The sequence below is a fragment of the Rutilus rutilus genome, assembly GCF_951802725.1.
Source record: "Rutilus rutilus genome assembly, chromosome: 12".
In the NCBI taxonomy this organism is placed as follows: domain Eukaryota; kingdom Metazoa; phylum Chordata; class Actinopteri; order Cypriniformes; family Leuciscidae; genus Rutilus; species Rutilus rutilus.
The window spans coordinates 11,073,793-11,094,538 of NC_140217.1; the positions used below are offsets into that span (position 1 = coordinate 11,073,793).

General features: G+C 38.4%; 1 protein-coding gene across 2 annotated transcripts; it reads left to right on the forward strand.

Moving 5' to 3' along the window:
- The first annotated feature begins 4,328 nt into the window (after nt 1-4,328).
- Nucleotides 4,329-7,521, forward strand: pou3f3b (POU class 3 homeobox 3b). Of its 2 annotated transcripts, none has more exons than XM_084427002.1 (2): nt 4,329-6,168; nt 6,482-7,521. In XM_084427002.1, exons 1-2 carry the CDS (start codon nt 4,948-4,950, stop codon nt 6,593-6,595), a joined length of 1,335 nt encoding a protein of 444 aa, XP_084283128.1. In that variant the 5' UTR covers nt 4,329-4,947; the 3' UTR covers nt 6,596-7,521. The 2 variants fall into 2 exon arrangements, with proteins under 2 accessions (XP_084283128.1, XP_084283129.1); XM_084427003.1 differs by having other exon boundaries at nt 4,331-6,159; nt 6,482-7,517.
- Nucleotides 7,522-20,746: the final 13,225 nt, after the last annotated feature.

Genomic DNA, 20,746 nt, shown 5'->3' on the forward strand with positions numbered 1-20,746 from the left:
AAAATAAAATAAATATAGCCTATTATTCTAAAATAATAATTAGCCTATAATTAGTCTATAATGTTTTATTTCTTATTTTAGCAATAACATAATACACATGTACCATTTAGTTATGACATTTTATCTTCCAGAATTAAGAGAAAATAAGGCACATCGCTTTTTTCCCCTTTTTTTGGGAAGAAGCCAGAGCTCTGGCCTGCAATTTCACGCTGTCAGACATGAGCTTAGCGCTTTGAATGTTTGTTTCTCTAATTAATGACAATTCAGCAGTATGTGTCTGTTACATATATTCAATATAGGCTATTATATTGTCTTTCTTCAAAATGAGCAGATATTTCATTTCATCATAATACATAATTTTTTTCTATGAAATAATTTCTCTTTTAATATTCACAATTCTCATTAATTTTATTCAATTAAATTATATCGTATTCTGTGTTTTATTTTTTCGTGATGTTAAAATCCCCGAATTATTCAAATATTTAACTGGGTGATCAAACATGCGCGCACTTTTTTTTTTCTTTTTTTTTTATAATGATGTATCAGTTAGAAATGTCATTTTGTTTTATTTTTTTGTTGAATACAATTCTCCTTAATGATAACGTGTTGAGTCATAATGATAAGGTTTTGAATATTTAAATAGGCTACTGTCGTTATATCAGCATTATTACACAACAACATTAACTGCCAAGTATAATTATAAATTATCTGTTTAAAACGTTTTGCGTTTTATTTTTAAACTTCCTTTAACGAAACCTTTTAATAAACTAAATAAAGCTGCAACTTACGTCTACGTTGTAAGTCAGAATTGGGAGGGCTTACAAAGTAGGGTGAAAATCAGTTTGAAGACTAGCCTACACTGAATCTTTTTAAGCATGTATCGTTAATAGCAGGGTCTACATTGTTTATTTCAGCAAAAAAAAATTTAATTAATGTTTTGTGAATAAATTAATTGTACGGAGGTGATTTTTCGCATTATAATTTCAACAGGTATCAGGTTACGATATCAGTACCCTATGCTTCTCCTAAAAAAAATAAGAATAAATCAATAATCAAGGACAATAGCCCAATTACTCACCATTAGCCCTTTTACCATACTGACTAAGCGCGACACCTGCTGGTGACAAAACACTCCCCCATACGTCACTGTCAAGCGTGTAAGTGTGGGATCTAATCTTTATGGTTGTGCTGATTCCAGTTATTTTATGTATAGCCTACATATTTTGTAGACGCTTGTATTTCTATACACATATACGAATTTGAGATGTGCGTTTGGCGCAATGGTAGATGTTCTTGGCTTGACTGTGGCTCTTTCATCTCGACTCCAGTGCACAAACATATAGCTTAATGCGACCAGTGTTCCCTCTTTTATTCCACTCACCATAGCAACCGAGAGGAAGGCTTCAGAAATGCTTTGCCCATGAATGAAACAAACGGTCTTAGTGGGGCTGCGAGAAAGAGAGATGGCATCTTCGACCGGGAGGGCACGCAAAGTTAACCCAAGAAATATCGCGGGGAGAGGTTTTCGTTTTGTTACATATTTTAATATATTAATCTTAAGCATTTTACAATTTAATTCTAATTCGATCTGAATTTAGTTTTTGTAACTGCCTGCGCATTTTAGTCTCCTCAGATGTTTATAATTTAATCTGCTCCAGTCTCGTTTAATTTAGCCTATAATCATACCTTGTGCCGATCATTTATTTTCGCATATTTTCATTGCCATTGGTCACGATCAGCTAGTGTCTGCTCAGTTGCCACTCGTGTGTTGTGTTGTCCTTTCACAGTCGTTCGGTAACAACTAAAATCGTTTGCTTTGCATTCATTCACACGCCGTCTCGCGTTAAGCATCGCGCGCTCCAAAACAAGGCAGTGCTGCTGACCAAGTTTCATCAAACTTTGGCACAGAAGTAAAAGATCGATTTATGTAAACGACCTGATATCCACTTGTACCCGACTCCACCGAGAATTCCACCGAGGGTCTCCTGTTTGAATTTGATTGATTGCACATTCTCCACTGGACATTCACTACAAAACAGCAGCTTAACCGTCTGCTCGCTATTTATAAAGCTAAACAGTCTTATTGATTTTTACACGAAAAAAAAAAGGTCTTCGCAACCACACAGACGTAGGCTACATATATATATATATATATATATATATATATATATATATATATATATATATATATATATATATATATATATATATAGCCTATATATATATATGGGGTAGGAATAAGTTGCCTAGATATTGTTCAGGTAGTATGCCTTGTAATAGGCTACAGTTTTATAATCTCGCCGAATACTGATTTATTTTCACTTACCGTAAGATTCCATGATAACTGGAAAAAATGTCTCAAATACTGCATTGTTCGTCCATCACTGACCGACTCTCTCCCTCCGTGTTTGGTCCTTCCTAAGATTTTCTTCCCTCTGACTCAACTGAGCGGAGCTCTCCTCTGCACCGCTATTATTTTCACTAAAATATATGAAAATTTATGCAAATGAAAATCAGCACTAACTGTTCGTCTCTTGTTATACTTGGGGATTTTTCCCTCTCTACTTGCACGGAAAACAAATGATCTCCCCAGCAGGGAACACTGGGACCTTGTTACATAAACAAATAAATAATAAACAGCCTACTTCTTAGATAAAAAAAAACATTAAACTTCAAAAAAGTTGAAGGCTTGAACATTTGAAATTGCTTTGACTCCTTAGAATGAGTGAATCTCTTTCCTTAGACTGGCTATCACGTTTCTTATGGCCGCACGAGACGTCCTTTGAAAGCGAGCAGTATGAAATGCATAACAGTAATTTAGACCAAAATCTGCTGGAAATTAATGAATAGACAGTCCCGTGGCGGTGGCCCTACTTTGCCATTCAATGTAAACAAATCCACGAGGTTCTCGGTTTTTGAGCCTGATCCAAATGAAATCTTCTGGGAAGGGGAGTGCGTAGTCCTCTCTTGGGTTTTCTACAAAACCCGATTCAGTGTTATTCTAGCCAATACAACAATACTTAATGAAATAAGATTAGCTTTTCTGTCAAAGTTGTTGTAAAATGGTGCATTGGTTTACATGTGTTTACATGTGACTTTTTATGCACCTGATACTTATTATTCTAGCTGTAGTTCATAAACAAGTAGATCCAGTTTGACACCCAGTGTCACATCTCTCTTGTTTACTGAAGCTGGGGGGGGGGGGGGGGCATATACGTCAATCACTCTAAATTTTCTTTGGACTTGCACTTTTATTTATAGGCTACCATTGGGTGAATCCATATGTTGTAGGGGTCTGATGGTAGCCTATGTCTAAACGATTCAGCGCGAGATTTGAAAAGGAATGTTGTATTTGGCCTATCGCTAGTTGATCTTGGTAGTTAAATTAGAAGACATTTCTTGCAGATCCCTCCAAAGGATTGCTCAGTTTGCATTCGTTTTGGTTGCCACTTTCTCCCCATGCCTTTCTTGTGTTTAGCTGCATTGCACTCTCTGTTTCCGCGTGGAAGCATCGCATAGTCATCTCGTTAACTCTTGAGAGGCCGAGGTCTCAGAAAAATGTAGTCAATGTGATGCAATTAGGTTATTACGTCGATATATTTATTTTATCGTGCTTGGTTGAGTTCAAAAATTGTAACAGACAAGCTGGAAGAGAAATTATATTTTAGGACTCATATTGTCAATAAGAGTGAGATCTTCGCGAACAGAGATTCCATGGAGCCAGTGTTTTCAGAGCATTTCAAAATACCTATTTCGAATTTTTTCGAAAAAGAAAAGAAAAAAAAGATCAATTGTATTTGTTAGATTTGTTCATCACTCTTAACTAAATTCAACATACGGCTAATAGAACGGTTTTTGTGTTTGTTTTGTTTTTGTTTTGTTTTTTATTTATTACCCTGAAAAATAGCCCAGTCACGCTGTCTTGTCAATAATTCACCTAAATAATTCACCAAAACTATGGGAAACTTAAATTAGGATTTATTAATATATTCCCGCATTCTTTTGAGTTTTCAGTCATTTATCTTGATTTATTTATTTAAATTCAAAGGCAACCAATTGGAATAGCCGGAAGGGGGGTCTAAGTGCCTGAAGCGAGTTCTCTAGACCTGTCAATCTTGCCAGTACTATCCAATCAACGAGAGCCGTACACCCGACTTCCTTGCATTTGGGGAAAAGACGTGGACGATGTACGCAGCACAGGGTAAACACTCGTGTGTCCTAGAGCTCTGAGGGAGGGACGGAGCTAACTGTCAGAGAGAGAGAGAGAGAGAGAGAGAGGGGAGAGAACAAGCGAATGAGAAAGAAGGCATGCAACACTGCTTTGCACTGTAATACTGGATTGTACTTCAACTGGAGCGGTTTGGCAGGTTTAAACACATCAAAACAGAACAAAGAGACAGACTTTACAGCACCATAAAAGAATCTGCAAAAGAAAAGAAATAAAGGAACGGAGCAAGTGAAATCGCTGCGGCTAAATAACAAAAGAATTGAGGAAGAACCACGTTTAATATTTTCCACTCGGAAACGGAACATACGATTGGACTTATTATTTTTAAGGGTACATTACAACTTCTTCAAGCGCCAGAACTTTTTTTTTTTTTTTTTTGGGACAAAGTTTTTGAAACAATTTTTCATTTTTTTTCTTTGTTTTTAAATAGAAAATACTACAGATTGAAGGGACTGTTTGACTTCCGAGGGGGTTTTCAACGCTGACATACAACTGGAATGTATCGTTTTAATCATTCATATGTTCGAAATATATGAATGCGCAAAATATCCAAGAGACGGATTTCGTCTTTCTTTTTGCTTTTTGTTGATGGTGTTTGCCAAAACACAAGCCAGACTTTTAAAGTTTGAATAATTCATGAGATATAATTTGCCTGCATTAAAAAAGTTTCTGCAAAAAGGGAGGGGGTGATCGGCAAACATATTCATAAGGTTAGCGGAATGGCCACAGCGGCATCCAACCCTTATCTAGCCAGCAGTAGTTTATTATCGTCCGGCTCGATCGTGCACTCGGACTCCGGGGGTGGGATGCAGCAGGGCAGTGCTGCGGTAACCTCAGTGTCCGGTGGGTACAGAGGAGACCCAACGGTGAAAATGGTACAAAGTGATTTTATGCAGGGCGCAATGGCAGCGAGCAACGGGGGACATATGCTAAGCCACGCTCACCAGTGGGTGACGTCCTTGCCTCACGCGGCAGCGGCGGCTGCGGCTGCCGCAGTTGCCGCAGCTGAAGCCGGATCGCCATGGTCGTCTAGTCCCGTTGGAATGACAGGCAGCCCGCAACAGCAGCAGGACGTGAAAAATAACTCGGGGAGAGACGATTTGCACTCTGGGACTGCGCTGCATCACAGGCCCCCACATTTAGGTCCCCACCAGACTCACGCGGGTGCCTGGGGTAGCACAACCGCTGCCCACATCCCGTCTCTAACCGGGAGCCAGCAGCAGCAGCAGTCCCTCATATACTCGCAGCCTGGTGGTTTCACGGTAAACGGCATGCTCAGTCCGCCGGGCAGCCAAAGCCTAGTACACCCGGGTCTGGTGCGTGGCGACACCCCGGAGCTCGATCACAACAGCCACCACCACCACCATCACCACCAGCATCAACATCACCAGCAAGCACACCACGGAGTGAACAGCCACGACCCGCACTCCGACGAGGACACGCCGACGTCGGACGACTTAGAGCACTTTGCCAAGCAGTTCAAACAACGCCGGATCAAACTGGGCTTCACGCAAGCGGACGTGGGCTTGGCGTTGGGCACTCTGTACGGGAACGTCTTCTCGCAGACCACAATCTGTCGCTTCGAAGCTCTCCAGCTCAGCTTTAAGAACATGTGCAAGCTGAAGCCGTTGCTGAACAAATGGCTGGAGGAAGCAGACTCTTCCACGGGCAGTCCCACCAGCATCGACAAGATAGCGGCTCAGGGCAGGAAGCGCAAGAAGCGGACCTCCATCGAAGTGAGCGTCAAAGGTGCGTTGGAAAGCCACTTCTTGAAATGCCCCAAGCCTTCGGCCCAAGAGATAACCAGTCTAGCGGACAACCTTCAGCTGGAGAAAGAGGTGGTGAGAGTTTGGTTTTGCAATCGGAGACAGAAGGAGAAAAGGATGACGCCCCCGGGAGTGCCGCAGACGCCGGAGGATGTATATTCTCAGGTCGGCAATGTGAGTGCAGATACACCGCCCCCCTCCATGGACTGCAAACGAATGTTCAGTGAGACATAGAACAGCATACAAGACAAAAAAAATATTTTATATAAATGACTAATCTGATAAAACACAGACTATCATGAAGATAGCAAAGCATTTTGATACTGTGATTGTGAGGGAATATTGAGACTGCAGATGTGTTATATATTTTTTTCACAAGAAAAAAAAAATCACCCCTCTTCCTTCCCAAACCCTAAACCGCCCGCTAATCTTCTTCCAGGCCCTTAAATGTCTTTACCTAAAAGGTTGTGTCTGCTCTTTCTTTCAGGGACATTTTTTAGTAGATTACTTAAAAGATGCAAGTTTAACTGGGCCGAGCGAACCGGGCGACCAGAGGGTGACAACTACAAGTTCTTTCCACCAGGTAATTTTGGCGCATTAACTTCAACTGAAAAATATGAGAGATTAGAAATGAACATCAAAAATCTTTGCCCCCCCCCCCCACCCTGTTACACCAATGTCTTGTTTGAGAGGCAAAAGACGCAGGCAATTGTGTATGTTGTTATGGGACATTAAACCTCAAACAAAGGGATGAAATTCAACTGAAACAATGCGAAGAACAGTGGCATCCACGAAGCTTCCATCCAACTTGGCAGAGAAGACTGCATGGTTTTGTTATTATCCAAAAATATGGAATGGAATTTTTTTCTGGCCTTCCAATCCTTACAAAAACAACAAAAGACTGCCCTCAGTTTTTGATCTGCAAGATCACGTCTTTTTTGATTTTTTTTTTTTTTTTTTTTTATGTAAAGAACTGAATCTTACGTGGATTTTTGAGGACAAAATGAAATCAAAGATGACTTTTGAAAAGACTGATTATTCCGCAGCTGCACCTCTTTGAAAATCTTCTTTGCGAACATCCGTTGCCAAGTGGGCCAGAGCTGGTGCTGTGGATGTTTTCATGTGCTGCCATTTCCAAGCAGTATTCTTTGGTAGGTTTTAATAAACAAGACTATGTAAATCCGGCAATATAGATTCATTAGATCAGATGCTGATCGGAATTATTTACTTAATATTTTTCATTAAAATGCTTTGTTTTAATATTTTATTCGGGATACATACGAACTATTCCAAACAGTTATTTATTTCCCCCAGACTTGTGTAAAATGTTTTTTCCCCCTGTTTTCGTTGTTGACCTTATTTGTTTTGTTTAATTTTGTATTCTCATTTTTAAAAGAGCACAAATCTACACGAGCTGACTTTGACAGTAGGAAATAAGGGTATATTTTGATGTGATGATTTGATTGTAATTTAATTTCAGTAGTGATTCCGTAAGAGATGATCGAGAACAATAAATTTGTTAGAATGAAACAAGATTGTGTGTTGTGCCTAAAATCGTAGTTGTTTGTATTTTTTTAGGATGCTCTCAGAGCAGTATTTAGCCAAATGCATTTTAAAATGATGACTGCTGAATATGAATAGCCTTATGTTCTGACCTACAGACTAGAAATAACAAAACAAAACCTTTTTATTTGTATTGCAACAAAATAGAGATGTTTGCTTAAAATACAACCGTCCTATATATATTTTACATTTAAAAAAAAAAAAAAAAAGAAAGAAAGAAAAAAAACACAGGTCAGTGTAACGTATAGTTTAGGCCTCGATGGGAAGCATTACGCATGAACTTTTAGCATTTCTATGTAACATTCTCCTCTTTGACAAACCAGCAAAAGTGTAACCGCTGGTGAATTATACTTCAGTGTAGGCTGCAACCATTTTGTTAGCAGGATGAAATGTGTCGCTGTGGCAAGTAGAGATAGCAACGTTCTGTAAATCTCACGAGAGAAAGCCCAGAAAAGTTGACCGCTTTTGGAGGTGGAGTGTTTACATGTCACGCGCTTTTTTTGTGTACCTGCTTATCAACCCTATCATCGTGGTTTTTTGGGGGTTTTTTTTGTTGACATTTTTATTAAGTGTTACATGGTCTGCTTTTTGCATCTATCTATCTATCTATCTATCTATCTATCTATCTATCTATCTATCTATCTATCTATCTATCTATCTATCTATCTATCTATCTATCTATCTTAGGCCTATATATTACTAAAACAAATCTAATATTACACTGTATCCCCGTATATATCCTTGTAAGCTAAAACACGTGTTTACAGACATCCACAGCTATGCATATCTTTTTTTATCGTAGGCCTATTTTTAGCATTCGATCAGTCGCTGTGTTTAGGAATAGCTGAATTGTATAACATTTATTTTATAAAGTTCTCAGCAATTGAATTTATAATCAATTCCGCGTTTGCTGCATGCATTGTGTGATGACCTATATGGAATTTTATTAGGCTATTATTTTTATTATTATTATTATTTCCCGATTGTCGCAAACACCATCTTATATGCTACAGATTCTCTGTTTTGCTTGTTAAAATAAACCAGAATAGGCCTACCTAATTTCAGATTGATATAAAACAGATTGCATATGCCCTCCAGACTTACAAATAGGCCTGTAATATAAGTCATGTCGTAAACTTTAGCCGGTATAAACTTGTCATAAACTGACTTCATGTTATATACCAAACATTATTCATGTAAGCCAAATATTGGAGATGAAATTATCCTGAGCTAGGCCTCATAAATAAAACGGACAAAGTGTATCGTAAGCGGGCGAAAACGACAGTGTGATCGCTTCAACTTTTTCTTAGGATGTCTATTCAGCAAAACTCGCAATTCCCTCTCTCTCTCTCCAAGATTTAAATTTCGCGGATGAATTCCCATACACTAGTTGCTTAGCAACTAAATTCAATCAATGTTATAGAAGTATGCATCCCTTCTCTTTGTCCCCAAATAATAAGGGTGCTAGTCTGACATTCAGACTGATTTTTTATGACCCGAGTTAAAGAAATGCTGTCATTGAGAAGTATAGGTTAAATTTAATCATAATTAAAATTTAGAGGGGAAAATGTTGTGGGGGGAAATCAGCTCATGTGTATGATTGGTGTGTAAAGATTGAAATATCGAGTTGTTTCCAGTATTGTTAATTAAACAGATTTGGAAGGAATAGGCCTATGTCAAAAAAAAAAAAAAAAAAAAAATTCTTTGTTTTTTTTTTATGTCCGATGACCCTGTTTTTAGTGAGCAGCATGGCATAGTATTTTAGCCTAACTAATATATATATATCATTATACATTTTAAGAAACAACAGATATTTCTGTAGTATAGGCTATAGGGAGGCCTGGAATATGTTCAGCAAGCAGATGACAAACTGCACTAAACTCCAAAGTCTATATGTCACATGACTTACGACCCACGTGCTCAGATCTCTCCCTTGCTGATAAAATACTAGCAAGAACTGCTATGAATATGTATTTTATTTTATTTTTTTACTTAAAGTATTTGGATTTTAATTGCAGCTCAATTTATTGTCAGCCTTTTAGTTTTGTAGCAATAATGGTGGCCCTTCATAAATAATCGATCAGTGCTCGTACACGTGCAGGCTGCAGCCACATTTTAAATATTTTCTACCCCCACGTTTTAGCCCAAATAACATTTATTTTATTGCATTTATTCTTTCTTTCCAAACCTTGTAGAAAAACTACAATGTGTCACTGCCTACACCAATAGGTAACCAATAACTCTTAAATTGAATTAAGTAGCCTAAAACTAATATAGTTTTTTTGTATTTGTAACAGTAATATAGCCTATAACTTTTGATAAGAAGCTTCATGCGTTAACTTGACCAGTGTCTAAAAAAAGTCTTGAGAAATTCAGAATATAGTGGCCTACCTCGATAATACCAAACGCTAACGTGTCACACGCCATAAACTTTTCAAGAACTCACAACGAAAACAGCTACATCAGTGAGTTAATAAATAAATAATAGTCTATATATAATCTATTAATAATAATAGTGGATGGCATAGCACAGGGAATTATGTTTGCAGTGTACTATCATAAAGAATTGCTATAGTTTTCTAAATAGGCTACTAGCTATTCATAAATGTAGGCTAATTTAGGGCCATTATAACTTGTCAATTGATTTTTAACGCTAAGTCATTTTTAACAGGATATCGAAATTCCAGTTTGAACATCGCAAAGAATATCCCAGCCAACAGGATAAATATGAACAACGTGGCCAACCGAACGAACGAACACACACACTTATTTTGATTAGTGTTCAAAAAGTGAATGTCCATGTAATCGATGAGGTTTTCGCACTTGATAGTTTACAATCTATCTTTATGCGAACATATCAGACTTTTCGAGTTTAATTGTGTGTTGTTGTTAATTGTCGGTTTAAGGTTTTTTTTTTTTTTTTTTTTTTTACCCCCTTAACCCCTCGTGCTGTGCGCATGCATAATGCTCTTACATGGGACATTTCTCAGTGGGGAGACGTCCTCCACACCGCCTTTGTTAGTCCATGTTCTATTGTCATATTGCTAATAAGCAGCATTGTTGTATCTTTTAAACATCTGTATTGCTCTAATCCAAAATCACAGCATTTTGCTCATCTTGGTATAATTCTTTGTTTTTAAATAAGTAATTTGTAATTTGCTACAAATTGTATCGAATTACAAAATTATTCTTTCTCTGTGAAATGTTTTTGCTCCTTGAGGCGTATATTGATTATCTTATTTGGACTATTATTAGTGGTTAAAAAAAGAAGTACTTTTCTAAATAGCCGGTCACTTAACTTTGAACGAGGAAAAGTTAGGAGCGCGCATGTGGTCTTTCACGGATTTAGGAATTCTGCGTAGTAAAGTATTTCTTATTGTTGTAATTTACATATATCTATTTAGCACACTGCTTACACAGGGGAAGTTGTATTAAGGCAGAACATTTTAACGATAATAATGATGATAATAATAATAATAATAATAATAATAATAATTATTATTATTATTATAAGCCAGCTTGGTTATTCCAAGGTAACAGCTGTATTTGCTTAAACTGTCTTCGAATTAAAACGTATAAATAGTTTATTTAAAATGGTTATCAGAGCACACAGGCTCAACTCAGCCACCGTACAGTAATGCAGTTTAGACTAACTCAGAACTCTATGGAAGTCCCCAGTTGTGCTGTCTGGAGGACCAGCACTCCCAGTCACTCTCTCCCTCTGGAGACGCACTGTAAACGCCGTTCATGTTCAGCGGGCGCAGGTGCTACTCCCCGCAAACCAGTGGTTACATTTCCATCAAATGCCTCCTGAAGTCATGTGAAACAATATCCAGACAAATTTACTCAATGCTCAAGCCACACTAGGCCACGCATGTAGTGTCTTTAGTGTTAAGTTGCTGAAAAGATATGTGTTTAGTTTACTATATATTTTAAGTACACATAATATATATATATATACACTTAATTTTATTATCAGTGCATTTTATTCTATTGGCGTTATTCTGTGTATTAGATCAATTTAATATTATTAAGAAGCAGTAGGCCCTATTTTCCCCTCCTTGCTGTATAGTAACGATTTGCATTAGGCTTACTTGTATGACGTCTCATTGAGATCCCAGTCTGTTTAGACAGAGAATATTGTGCAGACTTAGCTGCTGTCACTTGGGTCCCTGGTGGTGTCTAATGAGTTCTTACGTGCTGAGTGCTATGCCGTAAATTAATGATAATCCAACACAAATACGTAAATAATGATGTATATGCTCTATTCATAAATAGCACTGAGGGCAACATTCAAAAATCGTGGTAAGACTGGACCATCCGGACCACTGGTGAAACTGATCGCTCCGGATCATATGCCCAAGCGGTATGCAGTGCGCGCTGGGCACCGCGTGCCCAAGAGCGCGAGAATAGAGCTTAATGAAATATGTATGCAGAGTGACGTGACGTGTGGGGTTTCCTTTCTATAGAATGAGAAGTTCAAGGCGCTGTGCTTTGAGGGACAGACAAGAAGACGGACAGGTGAGGGAAAGGGCCACTGAACTAGGGTTGAGTGTAGGCTAGTTGAATTACTTAAAATAACCTCCAACCAGTTCATAAATTGTTTGGCGACAACTAACAGGAAGACCCTAAAAGGTTTCTAATACATAGTACATACGAATATATTTAATAACAACAAAGCACCTTTAATAATAATAATAATAATAATGTAAATAATAATAATAATAATGTAATCTAGATACATTTATTTGCAAATAAACAATAATAATTATTATTTTATTATTATTATTATTTATTTGCAAATAAATGTAGCCTATCTAGATTACATTAATATATATATATATATATATATATATATATATATATATATATATATATATATATATATATATATATATATATATATATATATATATATATATATATAGGCTATATATATATATATATATATATAGGCTATATATATATATATATATATATATATATATATATATATATATATATATAGGCTATATATATATATAGGCTATATATATAGTTAGCCTTCTAACATTTAATGTAATTAGGCTAGCATTGGCCAGAATGAGCTATAGGCTTCTATAGCCTATACGTTTGGTTTATAGGTCTACTCGACTATTCTAAAAAGACTACATCGTTTTTTTCACATCAAATGTCAATAAAATTTATAAAATCATTAGTAGTAGGCCTAGTAGTTTTAATAATAATAATAATAATAATAATTAATAATAAAATAATAATAATAATATGTGCCATACAGAATATAGCCTATTGATTGATAAAACTTGTTGTCCGTCCTATAGGCCTGCTTATATTTTTTTACACTAAAACCAGAGTGGGCAAGGAAATATCTATGATGTTGGGAAAATAATTTTGTGGGTTGACTACTAAAAAACACGAAGGAATTCCCGTGTTTTTCTGTGTGAATCTTTTTTTGTTTTTTTTTTGTTTTTTTAAGTCACCGCATCCTTGTGAGCTCAACAACCCGCATATAGCTCTACTGCGCAGCTGGGCGGAACACTTCCACGGCCCAACAGCGCCATCTGCTGTTTCGCACAGAGGCTTTATATCACAGTCAGTTACTCCCAAAAAAAATGTTCCAGGAGATGTTTTCTCTTTCACACATGAATTGGATACTAAAGGATTACTATAGGATACTTTCAGAAGTAAAATGGCACTTGTAGGCTACGATAATAGGCGGATAAGACAGATAGGCCAGACTGATAGTCTAGCTATATTTTCATATTAGGCCTAGTTTTTCGAACCAAAAGATTCTCAAGTTCAAATCTTCAGAGCGAGAGACCCCTAAACAATAATAAATAAATAAATAAAAATAAATAAATAAAAATTCCCGTTTTACTGCGCGACAACCTATCGAAAATCCAACTGATCATGGCTGGTTAACCGAAGCATTAGGGCGTTATAGCACTTAAATGGTGCAGCAAGTATCTTAAAATTACAGTTATTTTAGTTATTTTACAGTTGGTAAACACTCGTGAAAATATTTCATAAAGCCCACAAAATATCTGTGAGACACAAACAAAATCGCATAAAATGAAATGTAGCCTACATTTCTGTGAGCAATTTTTTGTTGGATTTTGTGAAAGTTATTTATCGTTTATTTGAATTATCTACCAATAAATGTTTAATACTGACAAATCAACGAAATATCCACTTTGAATTACTACAAGAATATTACAACAAGCAAACCTTAATTTTAATTAGGCGATATGTGATATCATTCAGTATGACCATGTGATTGATTGTTCTGGGGAAATGTTGTCAATGTCATTTTGGTTTGTTGTTAGAAGCTATATTATTTGGTTGTAATTGTTTTTTAGTTTTTTTGCCATTTAACAAGTTTTGCAAGGAGCATTCATCCCCACACCACCATCAGCTTGTTCTGTCAAAAATATTAATCTAATAATAATTTACAAACATAAACAATATTGTAACTAATATATAAAAAAATATATATAGTGTTTATGGTTTATTCCCATTTTCAGTGGTAAAGTAATTTCCAATTCCACAGTGTAACTTTGTATTTGTCCCAGAGTCTCTGGTTTTGAGGATCTCTGTGCTTTGCAGCCCCCTACCAGACAGAGGATAATTGGAATTCCATTAATCACTCAAATCCATGGCTTCCACATGCCGTCTGATCACAAATGTTAAGTTGCCACACTCTTGTTTGAGAGGAATAAATTTAGCCTGGATAAGGATGGATGGTGGTGATGTTCGGGCGGGGTGGGGGTGGGGGGGATCAATGGTCCTCAGGGGTCTGGTGACATCTCCAGCCACACGCCTGCCTTTGCATCATGGCGGTCCGCCAACCGAGGTCAGCTATCCCAGCAGGCCATTCACTTTAGCAGCAGTTACCAAGGTGACAGCATGTCAGAGCTTTGGCTGCTTGGTGCGGGCTTGTAGGGAGCTGATGCATCACCTTCTTGATGGATTTGTCAATAGTGCTTAGACCAGGTGGGGGCAGCAGCCCGAATGACACCCACTGTCCCAAAACACACTCATGCGAGCGGCATCCCGTCCAGAGACCATCCCTTGGTTTGGATAGACATGTGCTTTCCTATATACATCCATTGATTAAGCAATGTATTTGCAGCTCTTGGACAAGAAGGAAGATGGAATTACAGTATCCTCAGAGGCCCTGGGAGGGGGGGCAGAGGAGCCGGAAGAGGGGCTGTTGGGTTCAATGTCTCATTAACCAGGTAGGGATTTAGAGCATAGAGCATAGAGCATCTGAGCCGTCTTTAGCTCAGAGGGTTGCAGTGTAACCATTTATAGGTTTCAGGGTTTAATAGATTACTAATAATTGGACCCACATATCCTAGGTTAGGTATTAGTGCCTAAAGCCAATAATTAGATCACTGTAAACGGATGCCACAGCTCTTTTGCTTAAACAGAGATCAGTAATGGAGCACTGGAAAATCTTTTCCAGATAAGAAAAGTAAGTGTGAGAGAGCAAGTGAAAGTTTGGTTCAGTGGGGTTTCTACATGGTACATAGCCAATAAAACAGAAAACGCTATACTTGATTGCTTTGATCTTGAAACAAAACAGTCTTGGTGAAATAAAGTTGTCCATACCCTAAATGGCTTCTGTAACTCTTTTGAGAAGGGGAGATGAGGATAAAAGGCTCAAAGGTGCTCTACAGCAGCCCTCATTAGGACAACTCCAGGTGTTGGAGAGTTAACTCCTGGTCACTCATTCACCACCCCCAGACGGCAGAGGTTCAGCTAATCCACTCAACATTGGTCAGACCCAGACGGACAGCGTAAACTCACTCACCGAGGGTTTGGTACGAGAGTGATTAACCTAACATCAAAGGTGACCTGCCAGAAACACATGAAGACGAAGAGAAGAAATGGAGAAAACTTGGTTAGACATCTGTAGTGCACTCGCAAGCATTGTATGTGCAAATTCTCAAGTCATTAAAGGCTTTACTCTCAGAAATAATAGTAATTAATTGGTGTAATACACAAAGGACATAATTATCTTTTTTTTTTCTGTACTGGCACATATTTAATTACCCGTAATTGTTCCCCAAGCCTCGTTCAAAAGGGGTGTAGACTAGACAATCATAATGCATTATGCTCTAATCCTATATTTGGTTTTACACAGAAGATATCACTATATCAAAGAATATATACAGCGACTACTTCACAATGCTCAAACAAAAACATCTCGGAACTCATTTTCAGGTCAGGTTTACATCATCAGCAGATTGTCTTATGTAGAGAGCATTATATATGTTAATAACTGCCAGATTTATCCCTTTTCTCTCACAGACCAAAGAACAAAACTACTGATTAACGTGAATTCTTGTGAAGTGTGGCGATATCTGAGAGTGTTGGGAGCTAAATTTGCCCCCTGTGCCGAGGGCTGAGGGCAGATTCGCGGCTCCTTGAACACAAGATGGAGTTTAATAAGTAAACAGAACAGTGAGAGGACAGACACTCTGATCATGGGCCCGTTCGCCCACCCCGGCCCCCTGCAAGCCAGGCGAGCTGATTAGCTCTGCCGATTGTACCTAGTAATTGCAGTGCCTTGACCCCCTCCAGGCAAATATTAGATTTTAGTGGTTTAACCTTTGCAGTCTACAGTGGGTTTAAATTGCCTGTGCAGATGTTGGCGAGCCCAGCGGTAGCCGGAGAGCCAGTGTCCTCTCATCAGCGGATGGAGATGTCTCAAGACTCCCGGTCCTTATTATCCCTGTCTCATTTAGAGCAACTCTTTATGTCTGATTGGTAGCGTCATTTCGCCGATATCATCGCTGGAATCAACTTTGTTGTTTAAAGTGTTTGTAATTGTGTGCACCAAAGCTGCTGTGCACTAGCAATTAATACATGGTGCGCAAACATTATGAACAAATCCCCCAAAGTTAAATTGTTGGTTCAAAAAGGGATACTATGCTGGGAATGTAGTTAAAGGTATAGCAGAACGAGGGGGTGCCCCTTGCAGGGCAAGTCCATTAGCAGGAAATGTTCATGAGATGAAGCAGTAGGAAGTTTTTCTAAGGTTAGTCTCAGCTACTCCAGAGGGTTCGGATTACTCCCGTCCTGTCTGGGGTCTTGAACCTCTTCCTCCCATGTGACGGGCAGCTGCATCCCACGGCCCCTTTCTCTGCAATGTGTAGTAATGGTTTCCTTCCTGCACTCGCCACCGGGACCCTACCTCAGACGCTTACCTGGGGGAAAAAAAGACAGACACAAGTTGAGGGAGGGGGGAAAAGACACTGGTCTTTTCATCCATGGGAAGCAGGGAAGGAACCCTTCAACTTGTCTGAGGCTGGAAACCCAATACAGCCTCTCCACTGGTGTGTGTGTTAGGGGGGCTGAATGGGCCTACAAAGTGGTTCCATCTGAGAGCGAGAGAGGCTCACACAGGATACTGCCTACACCAATAACGCAAAGCTGACAGATCCATGTTCTGATCTATCATTACTGCCCTTGTAAAAAATATCGTGTCGATGAACAGAGGTGCACAACATGAGATGGATGAGATAGAAATACACAGAGAAAAAACGGTGCAAGTTCTGGCTGTAGCCCCATGACCACATAAGCCTGCAAAGGAGGCATTAGCAGAGCTGGCAGAGGCAAAGCACTTCACTGATCTAAATCGCCCCCATTCTTTCTTATCAGCAGTGTGTGGGGAGCAATACTCAGGTAGCCCCCCACAGGCCCATCGCTAAAAGCTCTAATATCTGTGGACGTCCGTGGCCACAGCCCAATCTGCCACGGCGGTCGATTTGTTTCACGCACTGCCAGAAGTGCTTTGTAATTAGGCTGATATTGATGAGGCCTGATTCCAGCAGGTAATCACTGGCAGTTCAGCTTCTCTCCGCTCCTCAGCAAAACGTCTCTATTTATTACAGAGCTTTTGCTATCAATTAAAGGCCACTCAAAGCACGGCTCTTTGATAATCAGCCGGATGATTTCCGTGGCTGTCGGAGGGCAGATATGAAATCTGGACAAGTATTCTCCACGGATGCCTTAGGAGCATTACGTTTAAACAATACTGGAGAATTTTGGCATTGGAAAGGCCTCGCTTGAAGGACTGTTTCATTAAAAGTCCATTTCCTAAATAAGCCTGTTTTGAGAAAACAATGTAAACAAAACAGTGATTTCCTAAGAGCAGGCTCTGCCAGGGTTACGCTTTCGTGCCTTGCTTTCGCTTCTGCATACTTATTATTTAGGCTTAGTTGATTGTGTGTGCGCTACATGTGTGCGCATCGTACCGCTCCGTCTGCGTCCCTGGGCCGCGCGTGTTCTGTGTGGATTACGACTCCCCTGGATTCTGTCTGTGTCTCTGAGGAGAGGACACCATTTGGGCCCCACTCGTATCCTCCGGCTGCCTTTTCCAATCACTGCCTCTCTACCTCTTCTTTCTCCCTACAGATAAGCAGCCAATCAGTGCAGGTGCTAGTTCATGAAGGGTAGGGGCATAAGGGCGGGTTCCATGGCCCCGGGGCATGAAAGGCGCACTGGCACCCATGACAAAGACACAAACACACAGATACTCACACATTTGCACCCGAACGCATGCGTGTATTCAAGGGGGAAAAGAGAAATCTGTTGTTTTTCTTTCACTCTTTCACCACCCTCACTCCCCTCCAGCTGTTGTTCCTTAGTATCGATCAATGGTGCTCCCTGCATCGGAAAACTATTCATTTTTTTATTCATTATTGTAATGTCAGCCTGTGCTGTGCCTTCCTAAATTGTGGTTATAAGCAAACGGGTTATGAGTACGAGTGAAAAAGTAACTTTTATGCTAGACGGTTAAATAATAGCCTTGCTACTGTATATTCATTGCTATTGAAATAGCCACTTTGCATTTCATTATGCAAACTCACTAGAACACATTTGTAGTGTTTGTTGCAATATTTTCTTTCTTTCTTTTTTTTTTAATAAAGGCTTCATTTCAAAAATCTCTGGACAGTTGCCATTTACTTTGGCACTGGCCCCGAGTAAACAAAATCATTAGACCAAGTCTTAACAGAAAGCATGTGCTGTTTGTCACCACTAAGATGTTTTCACATAAATCCCTCGTGAATGGAATGAGAGATACAGCGTGCAAAATACTAGAGGAAAAGCAGTTTTAAGCAGACTGCCCCTATGGCTGATTGTGTCAGCCACAATGGACGCTGTAAGCAGTGTGAAAGCTTTAAGGTGAAAACGACACACGCTGTGAGATGTGCTTATCCCATCACGAGCCAGTAAGGATATTAGGAAAAGCATGATGGAAATTATGACTGGAATAAGCCTACATCTTACCACTAAAGCTTAAAGAATCCAGGCCCATCTCTCTCTCTCTCGCTTTTCCCATTTTCTTCGCCCTCTCATGCCCTGCCACTACTAACCCTTTTTTTTATTTTTCTGCAGTTTAAAACTGTATTTCTCAAAAAGGCACTATTCCCACGTTTCAGCCTGTGGCATTTGCTATTCCTTTCTCCTTCTCTAAAACCACATAGCTCTTTTAACTTTCAAGGAATTTTCTTTCTGGACTACAGCCACTTTCCAAAATTCCAGGAAAGGAAGAGGACATTTATTAAACTTTTGAAAGGACAACAAAACCATCTTCATGAGAGAGTGGTGAAGTCATGCTGTGCAGTTAAAGACAATAAAGCAGTCACACTTTGTTGGTCTTCCAATAATAATTATGACATATTGCATATTGCATCATAATTTGAATTACAATTATTTCTTAAAAGAAAAGAGGTTACAGAGAGACGATTCCACTTGGAATTAAATCGGGACAATTTTTTATATACTCACATGAAATCTTATTTGAGCTGTTTTTGTCATTTAAACATAATTTAAAATGATGAAAAATAAAAATATGATTAAATAATAAAATATATATATATTCAGACCTCTCCACTTCAAAAACTTCTAGTGACTGGTCACATACATTTTTTTTTTTCAATTAGCCTAACTGAATTTCTCTTATTGAATTTTATCAATTGTGGCAACAGTCTGTTAACATGGGCTCAGTCAGAATGTTGAGCCAATGAAACAAATTAGTTTACAAAACAGCGGTGTTGGTCCAATTGAATACTTTAAATTGTAGTAGCAATTTTATTTCTCACTGTCCCAAAAGAAAAATGTATGAAAAACATAAATACATTAAGCAAAATACAGAACACAGACAACAGGGTTGACATTTTATCACATCAATTTATTAACAAATCAATTCCAACACAGGACATTTGGTGAAAATACCTTATTTAAAATATGGAAAAACAATGAATTCAAGAAGACTTCTGCATAACTTCTGAATGATGTCTTGATATGGTAAAAAAAAAAAAAAAACCTTCAAAATCAACACTGCATAGGTTAAAAACCTGCAAATAAAAAGGTCCTCCTTAAAGGTGAAAAGGAAGATCTTGACAGAGAAAAAGGAGGCAAAGAAAAAAGAAAAGAAAACCACAGAAGACTAGTGTGCAACGAGTGGTTTTCAATGTCATTTTGTAAAAGTGTATTACATTTGCAATAAGGTAAGCCAGCTTTAGAGCATTAAGAATGGGTGTCTCAACTGTACCATGGTCCTGTTTCAACAATATGTTGAGACAAAAATGCACCTTATTTTTATGAGCTAATTGTGGAAAATATAAACTACTCATGAATATGATTGATTTATGATATTTTAGTACACAAGCTAAGGACATATGTGAAAAATCACTTCGTTTCATCGGCATCTAGTTTTTGTGTAGTGATGAAAAAATTATATAACTATACTATTGGAACAGTAATGTTTACAGATTCACTGCATTGTAAGTTTTGTTAAGAGTTGTAGCTGTTGAATGTCCTTTAATTTAATGAAATTACCATTTTGACACTTCATGTAACTGATTTGAAATGTGATTACGACGTGTAAAAAAAAAGTCAAAGAGAATGTTAAAAGTGTTTACATCTTAAAAATTCTCCAGTCTTAAGCTGTAGACCTTTGTGACGTTTGACATTTTTCATATTTGCGAGGGTGGCTCACAGAAACACCTCCAGCAGGAGCGTTAGCCCTGAGTTAGCTGAGTAAGGCCAGAGCTAGCATGTGATTAATGTGATGCTCACTAACCCCCATGGTGAATTGGAGACCAGGGGTCGAGTCTATTTTTCTTTGTGAACGCTTGTGGCTAAACCTGAGCACAAACGTTGTTCATCATTG

Bases quoted from the DNA above. Each gene is read 5' to 3' on its own strand.
- pou3f3b (XM_084427002.1), top strand. From the start codon at position 4,948: ATGGCCACAGCGGCATCCAACCCTTATCTAGCCAGCAGTAGTTTATTA. The intron at 6,169-6,481 runs GTGAGTGCAGAT...TCTTTCTTTCAG, and splicing joins TATATTCTCAGGTCGGCAAT to GGACATTTTTTAGTAGATTA.